General features: G+C 33.3%; 1 protein-coding gene across 3 annotated transcripts in view; it reads right to left on the reverse strand.

The window, feature by feature from the left end:
- LOC134839363 (sodium/potassium/calcium exchanger 3-like) overlaps positions 1–23917 on the reverse strand; it is a 43489-nt gene that overhangs the window by 11643 nt on the left and 7929 nt on the right. For all 3 annotated transcript variants that reach the window (XM_063854887.1, XM_063854885.1, XM_063854886.1), the window contains exons 2-7: positions 13846–14129; positions 13386–13556; positions 11167–11403; positions 6893–7134; positions 6043–6242; positions 1416–1452 (exon numbers count right to left, since the gene is read on the reverse strand). In XM_063854887.1, the coding sequence (XP_063710957.1) occupies positions 1416–1452; positions 6043–6242; positions 6893–7134; positions 11167–11403; positions 13386–13545 (876 nt within the window). In that variant the 5' untranslated portion in view covers positions 13546–13556; positions 13846–14129. The remainder of the gene's footprint in view (positions 1–1415; positions 1453–6042; positions 6243–6892; positions 7135–11166; positions 11404–13385; positions 13557–13845; positions 14130–23917) is intronic.

Consider the following 23917-nt stretch of genomic DNA (forward strand, 5'->3'; position numbering starts at 1 on the left):
AAGCAAGAAATTTTTTACATGTGAAGAGTTTTAAAATTTCTTTAGTTTTAAGTTTTTATTGTTCCGACTTTCGTAAAGAAAGTAACGGAATATTTTTGCTCAGTGTGGTTTTGTATAACTAGCCTATTTTTGACGGTGTTTTTAAAATTATTCAAAAGGTATTGTTGTTCTGATCTTAAAATAACGAAACAAAATTCACCTGTGATCATTTTCGGGAAGTTATGGGAGTTTAAAGATCGTCATTTTGGCCAATTTGTGACAATTAACGCGCGATATTTTTCGAACTATTAACGCGTGAGCGGAGATTTAATTCGTCTTAGAAAGCGTTCCCAATTGGTTGAAGGAAGATTATTTGCCAGAACGGATTTGTAGCCAGGAGCGAAGTCTATCACTTTGTAGTTTATATGGCGTGGGGGATGTTTTTCTTAAAAATCTCATATTAAAAAAAATTTGGTTTCATTTTTTTACATTTAATATTTTTCAGATTATTACTGCTCCATAGACCTTAAAAAGCAGTCGGAAAAAAAGCGGGTCTACGAGCAGCTTTTAGAATTTTTATAATTCCTCCAAGGTTGTTGGGTAACAACTCTCGGCCCGAAGGCAGGTGATTCTTTAAACACAAACGGAAGGTTTTCAAGTAATTCGTTATCTCCCATTTTCACACCAAGAAAGTGTGAAATCTTAGCAAGTGATCAAATTAACGACGTGTTCACGCAGCGAGAAATTTGCATTAAATTATAAATTAGGGCAACCTGTAATCTTTGAAATTTCTACGGAAATAATTGGGACGTTTTTCATTAAACCGATACGCTAAATCTTAGATTGAGTGTAAAAAAGTACTTTTTCATTCCAACAATGAACAAACATCAAGACATTTAGCACAATTCCCTCAATCATGGCTAATGAAAAGTTTCATAAAATTTGTTATCTTTTTTTTTGTTAAATCGGGGAATTTCTAAAAGTAGATGATTTTGAGAGGCTTTTAGTTTAGTTGATATCAGGGGCGGATCTAGGATTTTCTTTTTTTTAAGGTCGAAGTCGATTAAATTGATTTTTCGATTTCGTCTCTAAAGCAGTAAAAGTTTCCAAAGCACACTAAAAACTCCCTGTTTTGGCCAAAACTTCTGCGCCGCAGGCAAAATTTTGAAAAAAAAACAGGCCAAAAAATGATGCGTGTTTAGGCACTTTTTGGAATATTTTGACCAAAAATTGCGTTTTTCGGCGCGCACTCGCCCCTCAAAACTAGTATTTATTGGCGCCAAAGGCACCTTAAGAAAATTTTTAGGGTCCGTAACCAAAAACGGATATTTCAAAAAAGTTTTACAATAGGCGTCCCCCCATCCCCCCCCCCCCCCTAAATCCGCCCCACGTTGATATGCAAAGATATTTGAGTGATTATGGACAAAGGGACTTACTGCTTGGGCCGGTTGTTGCGGCACAACTTTGCTGCAGCTGAAACACATAACAGAGAATTGACACCAATTTAGACCACAATCTTTTATCCTGACTGATCAAACGATTTTATGTGATCTCAAACTGTTTGAAATCAATCGGGATTTGAAATCAAATTACAAAACACGGTTGGAGTTCATTGAAGAAAGGTCAAATTTGCCATAAAATTTTTTTAGGAGTAATTGTTGCCCAAACCTCTATGATATTTGCCTTGTAGAAGGGTCGAACACCCAAAAATTACTAGAGCTATCAAGAAATCAATATTAAAAAAAGGGTAAATTTGAAAATCTGTCAGTTTTAGACAGCATAAAATACGTCCATTAGTTCAAAAGTTATCGGATTGGGTCCATTACGTCATAAAAATACAGCATCCCCATCCCATACATACCCTCGTAGGTACTCAAATAAGTATGCCGGGAACAAACAAATCAAAATCAGGCATAACACGGTCATTTATTTAATTCATGAAGTAATCATTGACAGGGCGTTATAAAAGGAAGTAAAATATATCCCAGTATAATTGATCTTAAATACTAAAAGTTGACACAAAGTAAATATCAGACGGATCTTTTTAGTATGACGCCAATCTATTAGGGCAAAATTTCGGGCTAAATTAAACCGAAGGGCAAGTTTAAACCTATTCAAGAATGCCGTGCTGTTGTGCAATTGGCAGAAAAAACTCCGTCCACAATTATATTTCTAATATGTTTTTTTAAAAAAAGAATACTATTTTTAATACTTTTTTTAATCTTAGGCAAAATTTTTGATACATTTTGCAAATTTTTGTATTTCTGCAAGGAGAGAGGCGGAAGGACAGAAAATAAGCAGCTTCAAATTACTTACTTATAACTGTAATGTGTGTTTGTTTTGTTTTTTAATTGTGTTTTTTCTTCTTTTTTTCAGAAAACAACCAGTAAACAACGTTTTTTTTTAAAACTTGTTTTCGAATACGTTGAACTTTTCTTCGTCACAAGACAACGGATAAATATCGGTTTTATATCATAATGAACCCTCGTTAGTCTTGATTTGGGCTGAAGTGAAACAATTCAGCCCAAATCAAGACTAAAGAGGGTTCATTATGATATAAAACCGATATTTATTCGTTGTCTTGTGACGAAGAAAAGTTCAACATATTCGAAAACAAGTATTTAAAAAACGTTGTTTTCGGGTTTTTAAGGAAAATTCAAATTGATTAAAAGTGACTCCAAAGACTAAACTTAGTTTGACAAAATAGAAGACAAAGTTTTCGATAAACTACAGAAAGTTTGTGCATTTTACCTTTTAATTGATTCTTCAGATTTGAAAAAAAATGGAATATTTAATTTTTGAACAAAAGTTGAAAACTTCAGCATTTTGAATGAAAAACTCGCGAATACACTTCACTTAATGCCTTATCTCTTAAAATTCAAGTGTCATCTCATTGGTAAAACAGTTAGAATAAAACAATTTTTATGCTACATTAAAAAACTGGTGCATCAAAAAATGTTTAGGCAAAGTTTGATAGCTACAATAGTTTAGAACACCAATAAAAAGGCGGGTTTTGCATTTAAACTTAAAAAGCTGAAATATTTGATGCACATCATATTGATGCGCAATAGTTTTCTAACTAACTTGAAGGTTTACGAAGAAGGAAACATTATGTAAAATTTCATCAATCAGCTTCTGATAGAAAAATAAATGAAGCTGGCTACAAAATTTGTTAAATAGTTTACAAATAAAGAATAAGTCAACATAAAATTTGTTTCGATTAACCTTAGAAAAAAAACTTCGAAAATAAGTATTCCAAGAAAAAGTAAAGCAAAACATAGCCAACAGGCAGTTGCAAAAGTGTCAATTAACGCAAGTAAAAAAATACTTTTGACTTTCAAATTTTAAAGAGAAAAATTAGATACCTTTAGAGCTCTTTGAAATTCCAGAACAACCCATTATTGGCATTTAAAAAAAATTAACCCAACTCGAAAAAGCTGGATCAATAAATATAAGTCAAACCGCGAAAAATCAAATTCAAACCGCGACTTTTATCTGAAAAAAAATCAACCAGACCTATATAAGAGTAAATACTACATTCTTTAATCTTAAAAACAATGTATAAAAAGATGAGGTTTCGTAATTACAAATTATAGGAACGATTCAAAACTTTTCATTTATAGCAAAGTTTACCTCTACACTAAATATGCAAAAACGGTACCTCGAACTTAATTTACCATTGAACTTAGTTGAGTAAATGATTGAGTGATTTTGTTATACAAATTTTTACCCAAAAAAGACAATATTCCGAAATGATATGAAATGATATTCCGAAATGATGAAAAGAGTTCACTTGTCCTCGCATTGGTAAAACAGCTAGGTCAAAAAAATTTTTATGTTCTATTAAAAAAAAGAGGCATCAAAAACTGTTAAAGAAAAGTTTGATAGCTACAATATCTTAGAACATCTGCCAAAAAGCAGTTTTGCATTGAAACTTTAAAAGTTGAAATAATATATGCCAATCAAATGGATGCGCAAAACTTTTCTTTTTAAGTCGATGGGTTTATAACAATTGAAACATTACGTTTATTCTCATCAACCATCTTTTGATAAAAAAAAACAAATAAAGCTGGCAATAAAATTTGTTAAATTATTTTAACAAAAAAGAATAAGTAAACGTAAAACTTGTTTCGTTCAACCTTAAAAAAACTTCAGAATAAATGTTCCCAGAAATAAATAGAGCAAAACATAGCCAACAGTCAGTTGGAAAGGAGTCAATTGACGCAAGTAAAAAAAAGTACAGACTTGTTTTTAGAAAAAACCACAACTTTCGAACTTCAAAGAGAAAAATTTTATACCTTTAAAGCTCTTTGAATTTCCAGAAAAACTCATGATTGGCTTTTTTTGATAAAATTAACTCAATTTGAAAAATAAACTAGAAGTTTTTTGTGACTTTAACTTTTTTGCTTTTTGATAGTGGGGTTTTATGTTTTTCTGAAGTTAAAAAACTTGAACTTAAAGAATCAAAGGTCGAGAAAGTAGTTTTAGGCCTGAACAAATCTTAAGACTTTTCCTGAAGAAAAACAAAAAAAGAACTCTATATAAGAGTCTGAACTGCGGTCATTGATTCTTAACAACTGTAAGCTTAGCAGTAAGAACTTTTTTTGCTGAGAAAGTAACCACTCCGCAACTATATTTTCGACTTGACTCTTCGTGTTACAACAAAAGATGTGGACATTTGAAGTCATTTTTGTTTTCATATACTTTATTTTAGTCCCTAAATGACGAAAAATTATTCAGTTTTGATTTGAAAGAATCAAAAAAGTTGCTGATAGTGTTTTTGAAATGTTATATGATACTTTTTGGCTATCTTGCTGCTTCAACCCTCCAGTAAAGAGGATGGGAGCGAGTTGTTTTTTTTTTCGCCCAGTCTTAGATACCTAGAAACAAGCTTGTGCGATATCAATTGGAGCAGCAATTTTTGCAGATTTTACCTGTTTATCCTCTCTTAAAGTCTAACAAAAACATTTTGAACTAAAACGATCAATTTAAATTATTTTGCTTGGAACATGATTTGCTACCCTGGCTGATTCTACAACATCGAAGGTAAGGATCAAAATTATGGAGTCTTCTTTCGTCTAATTTTGAGAATCTCAAAGAAAGCATTAGAACGCCAAGTGTGGCATCTTTTTAAAGTCTTTTCAGCGGTGATTTGGATTCCAAAAAAAATCACAAGTTTGTTTAAATGTTGAGAAAAAAAGATCCGAACTTCTTCAATTTTTTAAATTAAAATTGGAAAAAATTATACTCAATTTTCTAAGCTTTTGCTAAAAATGTCTCTCATACTGCAATTTGTTAGCTATTCAATGCCCTTTAACAAAAGAATCAATCACATTTTAGAAAAAAAAACGTTCAGAAAAAAAATCCCGAAAAAGGTTTTTGAATTTTGTTTTGATTTTTCCCCAAATGTTTGAATTTCTTTTAAAAAGCAGATTTACAACGCCGTTGTAACGCTTAATACAGCTAAAATTCCAAAATTCTTGAAAATTGAACTACGCGAAGAAAAGTTATATCACGAAATTGAGATGTGTCGGGGAATTGCAACCGGCTATCCATGTTGTTTATCAACGATTGAAGCAGTTTTTCCGACCATTTGAAAAATATGGAAGAACTTTGTATTCAGGAATGTTTTAGTTTTTCTTTCTGTTTTTTTTCACGCAAAATCAGTTAAAACAAACAATCATCTAAATGGGCCGAGTGATATACCAAAGTGAAGCCCTTTCAGTCGTGATTTGAACGACAATAAAAATTTTTAACAGCTTAACAGTATCGAGAAAAACTGGTTCAAATTTTTTGATTTTTATTTCAATTTCGAGCTGATTTATGCTTAACTCAAACAATGAAAACTTAGTTTTAAGCAAGTATAATTGGTTCTTAGAGTTTTTAGGGCCATTTTGGGAATCAAAAACTTCAAAAAAATTCAAAAACTTAGCAGAAAAAATTTCACTTATTTTAAAAACATTTTTTTTCTATTTTTTTTAAGATTATGGTCGGAACACTCTGTGCTAATTGCACAGTAACCGGCTATCCTTGTTTGAATGTGGTAACTTTCGAGTTTCGTACCAGCAGGAGATGATGTTCATGTAGTTCATGATGTGTGGGTTGAAGAACATCAGTGTAACATATACGATGTAGAGAGAGAACAGACCGGCTGCCTCCCACACTTCAATCTGTCCGTCCCAGCAGAACACAATGAAGCAGATGATGGAGAGCGAGTAGAACAGAGCGTCTCGGCTAAGTGGGCGCCAGTCAATGTGCAACACCTAGCAGAAGCATACACAGGATGTACGCATGCAGCCAGCATGTGTTATAAAGGTTCAAGTAGCCGAGCATTCAAATAGCAGATACAAATTTCAAAAATAAAGTTAACGGAAGCGCGCGCCGAAAACACGCATTGTTTTTATCTATTTTTTTAACTAAAAATTGCTCAAAACGTCTTTTTTTGTCAAAAATTTGCCCTATCTGGTGAAATCATGCTTAAAAGAATTTTTGTACCAAGTGAACAATGTCCTCCCTAAATCAATTGTTCACTTGTGGAAGATTGTTCACTAGGCTAAAAGTAACATTTTTCAGCCAAACAGATGTAAGCATAAGTTCATGCAGGACTTGCGGCTTCAATTTGACATTCATTTAGGGGGGGGGGGGGTGATTGTTCCTTTGGTCTATTACGGGGATATATTAGTCACATGGGCCGAATTTTGGTCCATGTGAATAATCCCCTCCCTGAATAGACCAATTGAACAATCTCGCCCCTAAAATTAAATGACAAATTCAAGCAGTAAGGCCTGCATGTACTGCGTTCAAATCTGATTGGCTGAAAAATATTAATTTCAACTAATTGACTGATCACCTCCCTAAATTGATTTGGGGGGAGATTGTTCACTTGATGCCAAATTTTCAGCCAGTCGTCTACCTTTCCGGCAAGAGCGGCAGACAGGGCGATGATTATGAGGAGGTTGAAGATTGCACTTCCGACTATGGTCCCAATGCCCACATCGCTCTTCACGAAAACCCCCGAGAGAGACGTGAACAACTCGGGTGCGGAGGAGCCGGCTGCCATGAAAGTCGCCCCCGCCACATCTTCTGTCAAGTTTAGTCTGTCGGAAATCTCCTCCAACGAGGGCACGAAGAAATCGTCACAGATGATGGCAAGCGCTGAAGAAAAAGGAAGTTCACAATTTATTCACGATGAGGACGAATCCCCAGTGTTCTAGGAATGCAAAGCTTGCAAGATAACTTGCAAGGAAGTACAAAATTCTTGTTTTTTTTCTTGCAAGATTCTTGCAAGATTTGCATTCATTTTTCAAGGTACTTGCTTCAATTTGAAAGAGTCTTGCAATATTTGCATTCCAAGTACACTAAGGATGGTTGATGACAAGCAGCATGACAATTCTTTTGTGACAGTTTTTTCCGGGAGAATATCGGATTTTCGGTTTAATTCTAAAAATATGCCCCCGCCAACCCTCCTCGACGCCCCCCCTCCCCCCCGAAAATCGTTGATCCGCAACTGTAACTCAGTTGACTCAAAAGTTTCCAGGAGTTGCGGTTCTTGAAAGAGCGAGACTGTTAGACAATTTTTAACATATATTTTTTCAACGATTTGATGTAGTAGGGGTAAATTAATGTGGGAGACGTTCTGTAGTAGTATACCAACAACCTTTTATTGTAAATCCCCTCTTGCCTTTGTTTTTAAGTAACCATGGTCAATTCAAATCAGTTGCTGCCAAATTCTACTTTTTACCAAATAGTCAAAATAGCCTTCAAGCAAAAATTTGCAAAACGACATTATTTTCGTTTTTTAAAAATAATTATTTCTTACATCAAGTGAAATTAGTGTGGAAAAACTGCGCTTTAATTTCAGAAGAATCAAACAATAATCAAAGTCATTTTTCAGGTAATTAATTTTTATGCAATGTAGACATCTAATGATATGGTAGCTTTGAAGGAGTCTTATTTTATAGTTACTTTGATAACATTTATTCTGCAAAAATGTTTTCTTTGAGCCAAATTTGTTTGCGTTGCGATTAACGCAAATTGGTACATAAAACACAAGCTTGAGGTAATCAGCCCCAGGCATTGTACACCAAACCAAAAGTCTGGGCGGCAATAAAGGCGCACAATTGAATGCAAATTTTTTCAGAGAAATTTAAATTTCGTTTTATACTTTTTACTGTATATAAAAAACGTTATATCTAGCTTTTCTCTGCAGTTAATTTCCTTGAGATTTAAATTTTATAGATTCATTTGGTAACTTCCCAAATGGCATAATTCCCAAATGGCATAAAAATGGAAACTTTTCAAAAATGGCATAAATTTCATTGTTATTTAAACGTTTTCTATCAATTTCTATTTCTATCATTTTGTCAGGAACGAAAGCATGTAAACAAGATTTGGAACTAATTGCTTCCAAACAAATTTAAGCAACAGATTTGTCGTAAAAATTGACCACAAGAAGCTTGTTAATAATCGCAAGCTTCTGCTTCTTGCTTTTGACAAAAAGTTCTACAAGTTTTTCACGATAAAATTCCAATCAACATTTGAATTGACAATTTGACTAATTTTCTCACATTTTTCACGAAAAAATTGTTCTCGATTTTTCCAAAGCACCTGTTGCATGAAATTTATGCCTTTTGGGAAATTTTTCATTTTTATGCCATTTGGGAATTATACCATTTGAGACGTAATCATTCAATTTTATAAATGCTGTGTAAATTGAGCAGAAAGGTTTTTTCGAACAATTTTAGTTCAAAAACTTAAACAAGATTGTTCATGTCAGGGGAAGGCCTTGAATTTTACTAGTGCCATTTGGACGTTTGAAGTAAAATTAGGTTAAAATTATTAATTATCGTTGTAAAACAACCATACAAAATGTTTAGAATTTTTTTCCCCAAAATGTAAGGTAGAGTAGACAAGGGATAGTGTTTGCATCTATCAACAAATTTTTCACAGCAACCACCGGGCGTCAACATATTTTGAAGATTTTCACACCTGGAAGATTTTTACCACATTTGCTACGCACTAAAAACAAGGCTGCTCGAAAGCCTTGAATGTTCCGATTGCTCATTGACTGGTCTTGAATATTGCTTAATTGATGAAGTACTGACAAACTATGAAACTTAGGCTAATTGTATCAAATTGGAAGTATAAAAACTTGAGTCGTTCATGGAATTAATAAGATCAATTAGATTGCCGCGTTACACTTTCAGCATTAAAGTATAGAACGAGCAGTTTTGACAGACTCTGGTTATGTTAAAAAAGTGATGAGCAATATCAGCAAGATCCAGTGATTAATCCCACGAGAAAAAAATTACTTTGAGCAAAAGCCGGAATAACAAATTGGAAGTTTCAAATGCTTTAATTGTCCCAAATTGTCCAATGCTTTAATTGTCCCAAATTGTCCAATTTTTTAGCAGAAAAGAAAAAAGTTAAAAAAGATAATGAAGTGAAACAAAGTATTAACCAAGTAGAATAATCACGTACACGATATAATCTGGCTAACTATTCCCCCACTGAAAAAACCCACCAACATTTACTTAGCCAAATTTATTCGCTCAGCAATAAATTTTATTCATTATATTTTAAAAACCATGAAGTTGAAAACTCGCGGTTTTTTATCAATACAAAAAAGCTATAGAGCTATTACAATTTTTTTTCACTAAATGATGTACAGGTTTTTATAGGTTAGAATTATTCCGTTAAAGTCAAGATCATCCAGATTTACGTGATGCAAAAACTGATGAAGCGAAAACGAAAAACTTTTTCAGCTTATTTTTTTAAATCAAAAAAGCCATTTTCAAGTAAATTCTTTTTCTCGCGGTCAGCAAAATTGTTAATTAACTAAAAATTAAAATTAAAATTTTGAGATTACAAAGTTATTCCATATACATTTACAAACCGTGTGATTACCAAATTAGCAAGGCCCAGAAATTGAAAATATTAGCATTTAATGAAGCATTAGAAAGCTTTTTTTGCTTTAAATTTTTGGCTTTAAAACTTTTTGGTGCAGGAAAAATAATATACACTTTTTCGTTTTCAAATTATTAAAATCAATATCTTAGAAAAACCTCTGCCTGATTAAAATCAAAATCTTATATGATAGTAGATCATACTAAGAGAAGGCAAAAATGCTGAGAAGTGTGCCTTTTTTACTGCTACGTCCTGACTGACTTATTTGATATCACTGTTGAAAAAAAATTAATTATAAAAAGCTCGTTCAGCTTGCTGTTAAGAATATAATCAGCGCTTTAGTTCAAATCTCGTCGACTTTATTTTGTGTAAGTACATCTCAATCTGTAATTGAAACGATCCAAGAGCGGATTTAGGGGGAGGGGCGGAACGCCACATTCAGGGGTTCGACCCCCTCACCAACCAATGGCCCCCCTTTTTGGTATTATGTCTTGACATCCATTTTAGGCCAACAAATCCTAAATTTTTTTCTAATGCCGCCTTTGGCGCTTATATATACTTATTTTAAGGGGCAGGTCGAAATTTTTTTTGGTCAAAATTTTCCAAAAAGTGTCCAAAAACGGGGAAACGTTGAGAAACTTTGGCCTAGCAGACAAAATTTCAATTATGGGAAAATTTGGTCTAGCAAACGAAATTTCATTGATGAAATTTGATTCAAAAAGCAGTAATTTATAAAGCTAAGAAAAAGATTCTCCCAGTTAAGTAACCTAACAATAAATGATCTTTTTATAATCTAACCAAAGTTAGCCATCCGTTAAAAATTAAAAAAAAACGGAAATAGCAAGGGGGTGAGGAGGGTTATTTGCCCATTCCCTGCCCAGGAACTGAAAAAGTCGGCCACCTGACAATCCAAAGGGCCCGTGGGCAGGGCTACCCTTTTATGTATCATTTATGGTATCATTTCGTACTATTTTATGACTTCTAGTTTTATTCGAGCTATTTAAAAACTTGGGGGAGAGCGCGTGCGAAAAACATCAATTTTTCGTCAAAAAAATCCAAAAATTCAGTAAAATATTGTTTTTTTTTGGTTTTTTACTATCGGATAATCAATTTATTCGAGCTATAAATTTCAAAAAATGATAACCCCCACTCTATAAAAGCCGGGATAACTTAGATAAGCCCCTGATTACGAAGTTTGAGTCTAATATTGATTGTATACTCAATCATAGACATGGAAAAAATGTTCACAATTTTTCCAATTAATATCAGATCTAAACTGACCAATGAAAAGCCAGAAGGTGAGGAGGGCCCAGAGGAGGAGCCACAAGTAAGTAAACTGGCTGTCCTTTTCCAGAGAGCACGACTCCCACGGCAGTTTGGCATCCTCGTCCTCTGAAGAGTGTGAACTGTTTTGGTCTGCTGGTGTTTCTGAGAGGAGGTGGCGACTGCTGTATGAGAGGGATCCAATTGGCTGGTCGGCTGAAAGGTTAGCGAGCGGGTTGTTCTCCTGGAAACCTCCTGAAAAAAAAATATAATTAAAAAGATTTTATATTTTCAAGAAAAAAAAACAATTCTTGGTTTTATTCTGATTATTGTTACAATTCTAATTAAAGTTTTAGTAATTCTTTTTAAGGTATTTTGCAGACCACCTAGAAAAAATTATAATTAAAAAGGATTTTATATTTTCAAATTTGTGCTTTTTTTGCTTGTGTAGGGAGAAAAACTGAAAAAAAGCTAGAAACACATCTGTAAAATTTTTGCTGAAGTTATATTCAAAATGTTCAGGGCTTTGCTCTGATGCGAGCAGTCTTTTTGTTCCCTCTTTCGAAGAAAAAAAGGACTATATGTACTCGGGGTTGTTTTGTTTATATTCAGACTTATTTTACAAAAAAAGTTGACGGCGTGAGGTATTGATACAAAAATCTTCGGATTGCCAAGCGAAGGCTTTTGATCTAACTGTTTTCCATTGAAACCAGCGCAATCAACTCTTACTACGCAAACTATTTATGCATGGCAAATTAACCGTACTCATAACTGTTCAAAACTGAATTGGGGCAAACTTAATTGCATTAACTTGACTCAAATTCTGGCCCTGTTATATTTGATATTGGCAGTCCAAAATTTAGAGCTCAAATCGAGTCTAAATGTGGCGCAGTCGGAACATTCAGGCATCGCTCTGATTCCCAAGCAGTCTTGTAATTCTCTTTGTTCATTATGCTTGTGGAGGATGAAAATCTACAATAAATTTCAAAAAATAATAATCACTTCGAAATTTCATCAAATGTTAAATTTTTGAAAACTTTGCAGCAAATTAAAAGGAGCCAAACCTTTTGACGGAATGGTTAACGTTTATTCAGGCTTGGAACGCTTAAACAAACAGAACTTTATCAAATTTTATCCGATGCTGTTTTCAGAAAAAATTGCACAATAATTTTTTTTCGAATACCAAATTAATTGTTCACAATTTCCAAAACTGCTCGTATCAGGGCGAAGCCATGAATGTTCCGACTGCTAATCAATGTTTATGAAAAAATGAATAACATGAAAAAGTTAAATTAATAAAATAAAAAGAACAAATTTGTATTTAAGAATTGATTTTTTTTGTGAAAATTATTCCCCCACTCGCCATATAAAGTATACAGTACTAAGTGATAACTTTCGCTCTTATTAACAAATCATTTATGGCAAATAAGCTTCCTTCAACCACTTTGGAACGATTTCTAAGTCCGAGTAAAATCTCCGCTTATGCGTTAATAGCTCAAAATATATCGCGCGTTAATTTACCCAAATTGGCGAAAATGGCAAATTTTAAAATGACCAGGCCTATGAAGTAGTTTTTGCCTTCAAAAAAATCAAGAAGATTTGAAAGAAATGTAAAAATGTTCAAAATATTTTACACTTTTTTTGTTAAAAAATCATCCCCCACACGCTATGTAAAGTATAAAATAAAATATTTTGCATATAGACATTCTGTTTTACATTCTTGAGTACTTTTTCAATTTGATACCGGTAAATAGCATGCCTCAATTCAATTTGGAACCATTTCTAACACGGATTATATCGCTGCTTACGGTTATCAGCGCGAAATATTTCGCGTGTTAATTGTCCCAAAAATGCCGAAGTGGCAATCTTTAAATCCCCATAACTATATGAACAATAATCACAGGTGAAATACCTTCTCAAATTTAAGCTTAAGACAACAATACCTTTTGAGTGATAAAAAAAATCCGTCAAAAATGGCCAGTTAAAAAGTCTAGAAATTCCATCAAATTTCCGTCAAAATGGCTAGAAATTTGTCTGAAGAAAAAAAAACCACCCCGAGCACAAATTTTCCATTACTTTCGTTACGAAAGCAGGAACAAAAAGCGCTTACGGCTAGTCTGCCGTAACTGAAAGTCGGAAATAGTATACCAAAGTACAGCCTAAACTTAGGGTAAAATTGGAAATCAGATCCAATACTACTTAACTCATCTTCGCTTTTTGGAGTTCAATCAGCCTACCTGATAGCGTGTGTGCAGCTAGAAGAATGATGGCGATTAAGGAGAGGGTGACCCACAGTTTAACCTTTCGTTTCTTTTGTCTGTAGGCTAAATGGAACGATGTAGGCAACACATCCTTCTGATCATTGGCAGCACATACACCCGTAAGTATGGACTTCATCGGAGCGCTGGCTGAAATGGGGTGAAAGTTCAAATTTTGAAAACAAGTCGCGTACTTTTTTCTTTGAGGAAATCTTGGGACATTTTTTGTTCGTGATATTTGCTCTCAAGGAAGTTTTTGAAAGATTATTCAAAAAAGTAAAAAAAAAATTGTGAATCGAAAAATATTTGTTGGCTTTATTTAATAAAACAAAAAAAATACTTCAACGTTAGATTTTGTTTGCTCAATTTTTAAGGCGAGTGTAAAAAAATTGAATTGAAAACGAGAACAAATTGAGTTGAAGTTTTGAAATTGAACTACCTGTGGTGATGAATTTTGAACGGTAAGTTGTTCAGACGAGAAAGACAATTAGAGTGACGAGCGAACAACAATAAATGAGAATGTAACTGCAATTTTAAGTTAAACTGCAGAATCAAAAAAAAATAATTTTTGATGGTAAGAAGAAATGGTCGAGTAGTGTACTGCTTGCCGTTATTTATAATGAAGGGTTAAGACGGCAGTGCTGAATTTAAAGATGGGAGACTATTCCAAGTTCGTCCCGCATATTCGTCAAATTTCTATTCCCTGTATTCCATTTCCCTCGCCTGAAATACAATTTTTTTTTAAATCAGGACAACAATAATAGAATAAGAATGAAAACGGTTTTGAACAGAAAAACAACACAAATAATACATACAGGGAATCTGCTATTTTGTCGAACAAACAATTGTCAGTAAGGACTTTTGCAAAAAAAATCTATTTTTAAAAAGGAAATTGGTTAGTATTTAGCTATAAAATTTTTTCAAAACGTCAAAAATTACTCGTAGCAACTGGATTTTTATTTAAGAAAAAAGTGTGCGACGAACAAGCGGCAGTTTTAATGGGTTCTTAAAGAGATTAACCGGTATCAAATTGAAAAAGAACCCAAGAATGTAAAACAGAATGTCTTTTTGTTAATCGATATATATGATGAAATGAAAATGAAATACCATTAGGAACAGATTATTGTTCATTCGCGGGAGATTTAATGGAGAAAAAAGGCAGATATTTATGCTTCAAACGAAGCACAAAAGAGTAAAATGAATTGAAGAGAAAGACCCGCAGACAAGAGCGAAAAATATTTATTCGAACATTAATAAAACCCTGATTTATGAAAAAAGGTATTGTTGTTACTTGTAGGAGACTGCATAATTTTTCACCGTACCTTTGAAAAAACGGAATCTTTTGCAAAAAGCTGATTTGCAAAATAAGAGGAGCATTTTTTGTAGTATAATTCAATAATTAATAAGATTCATGTGTTTAAGGTCAAATCGGCCTTGCAAGGGACGCTTTTTGGGAAATCTGATCCTTCCATGGACAATTTGGTCCTATGGCCATGTTGAAATTTTATATGAAAGACGATAACAAGGAGACGCTTAAGTTTCAATTATAAATTGTTTTTTAATATTAGAATTGTATTAGAAATGTCGATAATTTCTTAATTTTTGACCACGCTTCATGAAGTGGCCGCCCTGGTCGATAAAATAAAGTTACCTGGAAAAATTTCGCAAAAGGTTTGCAAATGAAAGTTATCTTGTAGGAATCTTCCAACTTTATTGCAAGATCTTGCTATATAATTGCCTGTAAATTTTTTCCGATCAAAGGAAAATTACAACAAGAATAGCCGGTTACTGTGCGAGTAGCACAGATTGTTCAGACCATAGTCTTAAGAAATTACAATTTTTTCCAAGCTATTTGATCTGCTTGGAGTGATTAGCAGATCTGAACATAAAAATAGAAAACATTTTTTAGACAAATAAATAGAAAAACGAAAAAATTCAAAAAACTTTCAAATTTTTTTTTCAAAATTTTTTTGAAGAAATTTTTTTGAGTCTTGAAGTTTTGATTCCCAAATTGGCGCTTAGAAATTTTATAATATAACATTGCTTAGGAAAAATCAAATTTTCACAACTTATATTAAGCATAAAAAGCTATTGTAAGCCTGCACGCTCACCTTATTAGTTTGAGATAAGACCGAAAATCAAAAATTTTTGACTGTTTTTTTTTATCGACACTGCTGAAAAAATTCAAAAATAACGACCTTTTGTAAGATATATCACTCGATTTATTCCGGTGATTACTTGAGGCACCTGATTTTGCGAGGAAAATTAAAAGAAAAAATTACAGAAAAAAACTAAAACACACCCGCATACAAAGTTCCTCAACATTTTTCAAATGGTAGGAAAAATTTGATGAACGTCAAAAAACTTATGAGTTTAAGTTCAAAGAAAACAACAGGGATGACCATGTTCAAATCCGTTGCCTCTGTATAAATTTTTAGTTTCTTCTGTGAAAGGTTTCAGGTGGTGGTTAAAATATTTGTATTTTGATTCAAAGTTTTATGGTAACATTTTCCAGTTTCTTTTTGCAAATAAATCTCCTTAATCTCAGATACTTAGTAGATAAAAATAGTTTAGGTTCAATTACGTCCTTATTTTTTGATAGGTGGTGCAAATTAGCTTGTAATGTTTTTGCGTGTTACGTTTATATAGATATCATAAAAAGTTTAGTTATTTCATACAAAGTTTAACTTAGTTTTCATCCTGTTCACTTAATGCTTTTTGTATGCGATTATATAAGCATAAGAAAGCTATCAAATTCTACTTCCCAATTTCTCCAATCAAAGCGTACAGCGTTAGTCATCTCAACACAAGACTTTTTTTAAACAAAAAAGAATGGCAAATTGCACAAAGAAGGCAACCGCATAGCTGGCTGTGTGTTTTATGAAAAGTTGTCATTGCTACCTTCTTGCACAACCACTGAAAGATTGTCTTTGCCGGTGAATTTGTTATTTCCCACAAAAAATCAATTGTTTCAAAAAAGATTCAACAAAAAAATCTATAATTAAAACAGATTATCTAGCAAGATCATGCAAGATTCTAGTAAAATCTTGAAAAAAAAGATCCTTCTTGATAAAAAAGGGAAAGCAATGCAATCTAGTAGGTTTGTTCCTAACTGAGTTAGGGCACCTGCCCTCGCGTAATTGATTCAGTGCGTTATAACGCAAAAAACGTTTAAACTGAAACCTTGGCTGCAATTTTTGGTAGGTCGACAATTCGTAACAGGCGACACATCGTAACAGGCGACAATTTGTAACAAGCGACAATTCTCAACACGGCTTTGGCAAATAGCATAAGCGTGCTCCGCTGCGCTTAAATCAGGCACGAGAAGAATGGTGTGTATAAATTAGTTATTGCCCGCTAAATTATTGTTACGAATTACCGCCGGTTACGAATTGCCACCTGTTACGAATTGTCGTCTGTTACCAATTTTTGCTGTGTTAGTAAAAAAATTGCAATTATATCTATTTTGTACTCGTTTGCCATAAAGGAGCGATAAGAAAGAAAAAATTCGGCAAATTTTTTCGGAAGCTGATTTTACTACTTTTTTGTAAACCTGGTATCTTTTTTTGTCTATCCTACAAAAATGCAAAAACTTTAGAAAAGTTTTTTTTGTATTATTTTTTTGTGTTTAGATTCAATTTAATACTTCGTTGCAAATTTCTAACAAGCATTGAAGAATACGCGTCATATATGCCATTTAAACCATAGTAAAACAAACCATGCTAAAGATACGATTAGTCGGATTACTCAAATCTGAGAGCCAAGTGTAGTATTGCAAATTTGTTGACAATTACATGACGATTGAAGTGTTTAGAATGATAACAAATACCATATTAATGTATTTAAAAATCAACCAATGGCTGTGCAAGTAGCTCAGAACCTTCCGACAACTGTTAATTTGTTTAAACTGGTTATATTAAATTATTTTTAAGTTTTTTTTGTCGTTTTTCCCTACTTTTTGGTTTTTTTTTTCTAATGGGGATGCAAAGTTACAAAATTTGATTTTTGGTCTCTGTATCCAAACGTTATCCCTTAATCTTTAAATTTATTAGTAAAAAAAGCTCATAATGTCAAGTGAGTTAGCATTGCTTATGATGTTCAAAAAAAATAGATTGATTAGAGAGCGAGATTATTCATCACCTGAGGCAAACTTTTTGAAATTTCTTTCAAAAATCTGAACAACTTTTTGCTTTCGATTGTGCAAAATTGATATTGCTACCAAAGTTTCAAATTAGTCAGTGCCTGGAGCTATTTTGGGATGATGTGCAATATTGAATTCGTTGCATTTAATAGACACATATATACATGTCACTTTCTTGATGGGGCTGCTGTTCCTTGTTCTCCATATTTTTTGGTGCCCGAAGCAAAATGAACCCCAGCCTGTGATTGATATAAAATGAATGTAGAATTAAATTAAAATCTGCGGCAGCGTGCTGTTTTAACCCCAAGAGACATTGGTGGAGCTTTTTCAGGTATATAATTTACCCTAGCGATTACCGAACATGTGTCTCATCATTTCCACATTTGTTAAAATCTGAAAAAAAATTGCACAAAATATGTTCCAAAAAATTTGGACCATTTTCCTCTCCCTTAAATAAACAAAATGATACAAAGCGAATGCAATAATGGTTTTTAATATCAATTTGACTTATATGTACTTGTTCAACCGAAGACAATGAAAAACGAAACTAGCAGAAAACAGTTAGAAGTTAAGTAGGTCAAAGCCATGAAAATTTAAACTCTAATGTCAAGGGAATTTTTTCAGACCATTTTCGGTTTTCGAAAAAAACGCACATTGAAGTTCTTCTGACCTCTTGTTCCAAAGTTAAATGATTTTCTGTTTAATCGACACTAATTGATGGAAGACTTTTTACCATTTCCTATGCAAAACGCGTTAAGAAGCTAATTAATCCGGCCCAAAGTCATTCCATGACATTACAAGCATGGTGTTACAATTTTCGAACAAGGTACAAGAAAATTGTTCAAATAGAAAAATTAAATAGAAAATGAAAATGAAAATTGAAAGAAATGATATTGAAAAAAAATATTTAAAAGTTTTTTCTTCTAATTAAAACAAAGTTGCTTCAAAACACACAAGACTGCTCGTATCAGGGCGAAACCCTGAATCTTCCCACTGCGTTTTAAAGTCTGTGGAGCGGTAATGACAAGAAAAATTTAAATTTAATGAAATTTAAAAATATATTTTAAAAAAATTAACATCACCCAACACGCGATATAAAGTACAAAAGGATAGATTTGCTCCTGTTAACATACCAATTATGGCAAATAAACTTCCTACAACAAATTTGGAACGGTTTATTAGACGGATTAACTCTCCACTTTCGCGTTAATAGCGGGAAATACATCGCGAGTTAATTGTCCCAAATTGGCCAAAATGGCAATCTTTAAACCCAATAACTTTACCAAAAATGATCACAGGTAAAATATCTTCTCAAATTTAAGCTCAGGACAACAAATAACTTTCGAATGATTTTTTAAAAAATCCGTCAAAAATGACTAAATGCAAAAACAGCTGTTCTATATTTAAGATGAATTTGGAAAAAAAAATTAATAACGGTATGTCACAGTCGGAAACTGTCGCAGGATAAAACCACTCCGAGTTGCTACAAAAAAAACAAATTTTTCTATCATTCGGAGAAAGTGACCGAGTTTTTACGCTTGGGTTGAAATACTTTTATTCAAACTTCTCAGAATGTCGACTTTCATATAGCTTTTTTGGCAGAAACTTTCATACCATCTGAAACAAGTTATGTTGCTTTGAAATCAGATAAGAAATGGTATTTACACGGTTCGCCCCTCATAAATTACTGACACATTTTGCCCCTACAATTTACATTGAGAAAGCGGCGTTAATTAACTGTGTAATAGGTTAGGGGCGAAACATGCGAGGACGAAATGTGTAAACTTATTAGGGGCGAAATGTGCCACTAGATTTAAGAGGGGCGAAATGTGTGTGGGGTGAAACGTGGGACTTTCATTAAAAATTGGATCAAGTTAATATCCTCCCCCCCCCCCCCCAATCCGTTTAGGGGGAGGATGTTGACTTGGTTCTGAGTTTGAAGTTTCAGCCAATCAGAACCGAGCATTTTACATTCACAGCTAATTAGATTTAAATTAACATGAACACTGGGGTGGAGGATCTCAACTTGTTCTAGTGGGGGTGGGGGTTATGTTAACTTAGTCCAAAAAATTATCTATGATAAATTTTGCTAAATTAATGGCTGTATGAAATTTCCTCTTTTCGGCTAACTGAGATTATTAACGCACCATATATTCCATTTCTACAACGCAAAGCAGCGAATTTATTCATTCCAAATTGAAATTTGACGCAAGCAATATGTCTGATAAAGGCGTTACCAGACGGAAAAAAAAAATTTAATTTTTTGTATAGCGAGTGAAGGGATAATTAAAGAAGAATAATTATCTTGCTTAACAAAAAATCAATCAAATCGTTAAAATGCATTCAGAACATGAACGGCTTGGTCCTAATGCAAGCAGTCTTTTAAGGTTTTCAATTCTTTAAACCAGTATAAAAATTGAATTCGAGCCCGAAATTGTGTGATTAAAAAACAAATTGAACAAAACTGCTCGTATCATAGCAAAGAGCTGAATCTCCCGATTGTTTTTAAGGTCTATCGAGCAGTAATAACATGAAAAAAAATAAATATTATTTGAGTTTTGAGTTTTTTTTTGTGGAAATCATCCCCCCTACACGCCATAAAAAATGATATGATAGATTTCGCTTCAAGTAACAAATCAGTTATGGCAAATAAGCTTCCTTCAACCCATTTGGAACGATTTCTAAGACGGATTAAATCTCCGCTTACGCGTTCATAGCGCAAAATAAATCGCGCGTTAATTGTCCCAAATTTGCCAAAATGGTCACAAGTTACAAAACATGATCCCAGGTGAAATATCTTTTCAAATTTAAGCTCAAGACATCGTTTGCATGATTTGAAAAAATTCCGTCAAAAAGCACTTGTTAAAAAGTCCCCGAGCACAAATTTTCCATTACTTTCGTTCAAAAAGTCTGAACAACAAGGGTAGCGAATTACTGTGAAAGAAGCAACGAAAATGTTAACCACAAAAAGAAAAAAATTGAAAAACTAAGCAATAAGACTTTTGCGCGAAAAAAAAAATAAATCTTTGTTACGATCACCAATGGACTAAGGGGGGGGGGGCTTGGACGCTTTTCCTATAGGGATTCGACCCCCCAATTTTGAGATAATCATTCTTGGCTGACTGATCCTAAAAATGTTCTAATATAGTAATTTTGAGGGGGTGTGCGCGCCAAAAAAACGCAATTTTTTGGTCAAATGTTTCCAAAAAGTACCCAAAAATAGCTTTTTGTCCTGTTTTTTTTTTCGCAAAACTTTTGGCCAAAACAAGCACATTTTACTGCTTTGGGAGAGCTCGGAAAATATATTTGGTCGGCCTAAAAAAAAGTCGACAAATTTTCGACATTTTTTTGAAAATTCGCCCGTTCTCGAAAAAATCCTGGATCCAACCCCGTTACGACTCTGATAAGATTTTGGCCCGACCGAGACAAATTGGCCTCACCAAGATGAAGTTGTGGCGTCATAAGACTTGGACTTTTTTCAAATTGCATAATTCAATATTTGTGGTGAGGTGATGGTCTAAGCAAAAGCCTTAATTTTAAACATATTCACGAAACCTAAATTAGGCATATTGTACAACAGTTTTCTTCGAGAAAGGAACAAAAAACAACAAAATATGTTGAAAAACCGCAAAATGTCCAAAGATTTTTAAAATAAAAATTTCATTTCCAAGAAAGCGCTTTACAAATCCAAAAACTATTTTATTGTTGGAAAACAATCATTTCACAGGTTTTTGTAAAAGCTTATCGCCCTATTATAAACCTGGTAGCTCAATTTATTTGCTCGATATTAGACAAAAATAAACAAAAATAACAAAAACCAAACATCGAGAAAAATTCTCTAAAAATATTTATCTTATTGTGATCAATTTCTGCAATTATCGGGATTAATTACTGCAGCTCAGAGCTTTTAGAATGAAAACTCTTTTTCAAAAAAAAAATGTTTTTTTTTTGTTGAGGGACAATCCAAGCTTCTACAAGTAAAAAAAATTAAAATCTTGTGAGATTTTTGCTTAAAAACTGAAACAATGAAAGCAGCCGAATTTGTCAAATGAAGTATACTTTTTTGTTAAAATCAAGTAAGAACTGCAGATTCTTGGTTATTAATTTTATATTCTAGAGTTTTAGTCTTTGGTAATCATTTAATATTAGCTTTAGAAAAATTTAAAATCAAATATTGTTTTGACATTGTTAATTTATCAGAAAAATTTTCAATTCGAGTCATTCTATTTTGATAAATTTCATTAACAAAGTCTTATAAATTATTTCAAATCTAGCTCCCGTATGGTCGAAAGTGACTTCTAGAATGTTCTAAAAGATGGTAACATTCAAACATGATTCGTAGATACGCTCGTTTGCCATCTATTCCTTTGTTAATTGTACCTAGAAACAAATATCCTCTTTTACTATAGGGGGATAATTAAAGAAAATCAGATGAACTTCCGACTTGGGCTTATAGTCTTTAATATGTTGAAGTTTATATTCGAAAAAAAAATTTTAAGGGAAAATGCCAAATCAAGGAGCTTTGGATCGCAGTGGCTGGATAAATCATTTTACATATTTTTGTATCTTTCCTCGTGTCCATTAATGACAATAATTTGTTTTAGGCTAACTAATAAGATGTTGTATATCACGGTATCGCGACTACTCGTGACACAAAGACAACTTGCAAAATTGTAGAAAAGCAACAACTCGCAAAAAATGAAAAATAATTCATAACTTCATAATATCGACAAAAGGTCGCGGGTAGACTTTGGGGGCGATAACTGGCTCTATATTGTGTATAAAGTCCGACCATCTGTTGGCAAGCTCACAACGGGTTGGCGCGATTAATGCAGTGAGTTGTCCTTTTTTGCGAGTTGTGTTTTTTGCGAGTTTTTTTTTTCGGGTTGTCTTTTTTGCGAGTTGTATTTTAGTGCGAGTTGTCGCAATAGAGTACGGTACGCGCCAATGTTTGAAGTATTAGATAGTGGGCTCTACAACAACTGTAGAGAGTAAAAAAATGACGCAAGGTAATGTCCACAACAAAGTGCGTCCTTCATTTTATTGGATTAAAATGGAAAGGAAATACTGCATTTTCTTAATTTCGATTGTTTTTGATATATTTTTTGAAAAACTCGAAACGTGGAAATGGTCTAGAAAACTTTTTAAAAAATCCGAAAAACTATTTCTAATTTTAATTCTAAAGTTTCTCGTTTGATTGGTTGTAATAATAAATTTTTGGGACCATGTACAGGCCTTCTCGTGTCTGTCCTGTTAATGACCCAGGAAATAAGCTGGTCTAGCTAACTGCACATTAGAAAATACAGTTATACTTGGTTATTTGCGGTTTGCATCTTTTTTACAGTTTTGCGAGCAAAAAATCCGACAAAAAATTGATTCTCGATATGCTCGCTGTAAGTTTTGACCGTGCTCGAGGAATGTTTTGACCGTGCTCGAGGCATGTTTCGACCGTGCTCGAGGTATGTTTCGACCGTGCTCGAGGAATGTTTTGACCGTGCTCGAGGTATGTTTCGACCCAAACCCATGTCTCGACTATTTATTTTCCGGTCCAGCACAGACATGATGTTTTTTTTGCGGAGAAAAGATGTTTTATTGCCTCTGAGTTCGAATTGTAAGCCAATCAGAATTGAGCATTTTACACGCAGAGTTAGCAAATTTCATTTGTATTGAACGCTGGGGTGGAGGTTCTTAACTTTGAGGAGGACGTTAACTTGATTCAAAAAAATATAATCAAAAGCATGAAGCTGAGTACTAACAAGGAAAAAAAACGTTTTCATTTGATTATTTGACGGACGATCTTGACTGTTTCAATTGGACGAAGAAAACGTTGAATAAAATTCTAACCGAAACCAAAAAAGCTCTTCGAGCTCAATAAGTTCGATTGTCCTCAAACTATACACATGAAAATGCTTATTTCAATTGGCGTCTATAATTCGTTTACTAAAAGAAAATAATTTTACGGCCGAGTGCTGAGGGCTTTGATTATAACATAAGCGCTGCAGGGCGTCAAACTGTTTCAAAAATAATCTTCCAATAATCTTTTTGAGGGAAGTTCAAAATTCTTCCAACAAATCCAGGTCTCAAAAATTGAATTTTATCAACAAAAGCACAAATGGTGTTTTCTAACTGTTTTGGTTTTGTTTTGTATTCAAATTTGCCTCAAACTACTTCAAAGTGTTGGAGCAATTATATTATAGCGAAACAGTAAAACTGAAAATACAGGGTTTAGCTTGAAACTTTATTCTTTTCGAAATGTTTAAAACAACAGTCGCCAAAATTATGTCATGTTTTCTTGACGTTCAGAAAAGAGTGGTTTGAAAGTATGCCTTTCATTGATAATAATTTAGGGTGGTATCTGGTATGTTTATGG

This window comes from Symsagittifera roscoffensis, chromosome 2 (genome assembly GCF_963678635.1).
Source record: "Symsagittifera roscoffensis chromosome 2, txSymRosc1.1, whole genome shotgun sequence".
Lineage (NCBI taxonomy): Eukaryota > Metazoa > Xenacoelomorpha > Acoela > Convolutidae > Symsagittifera > Symsagittifera roscoffensis.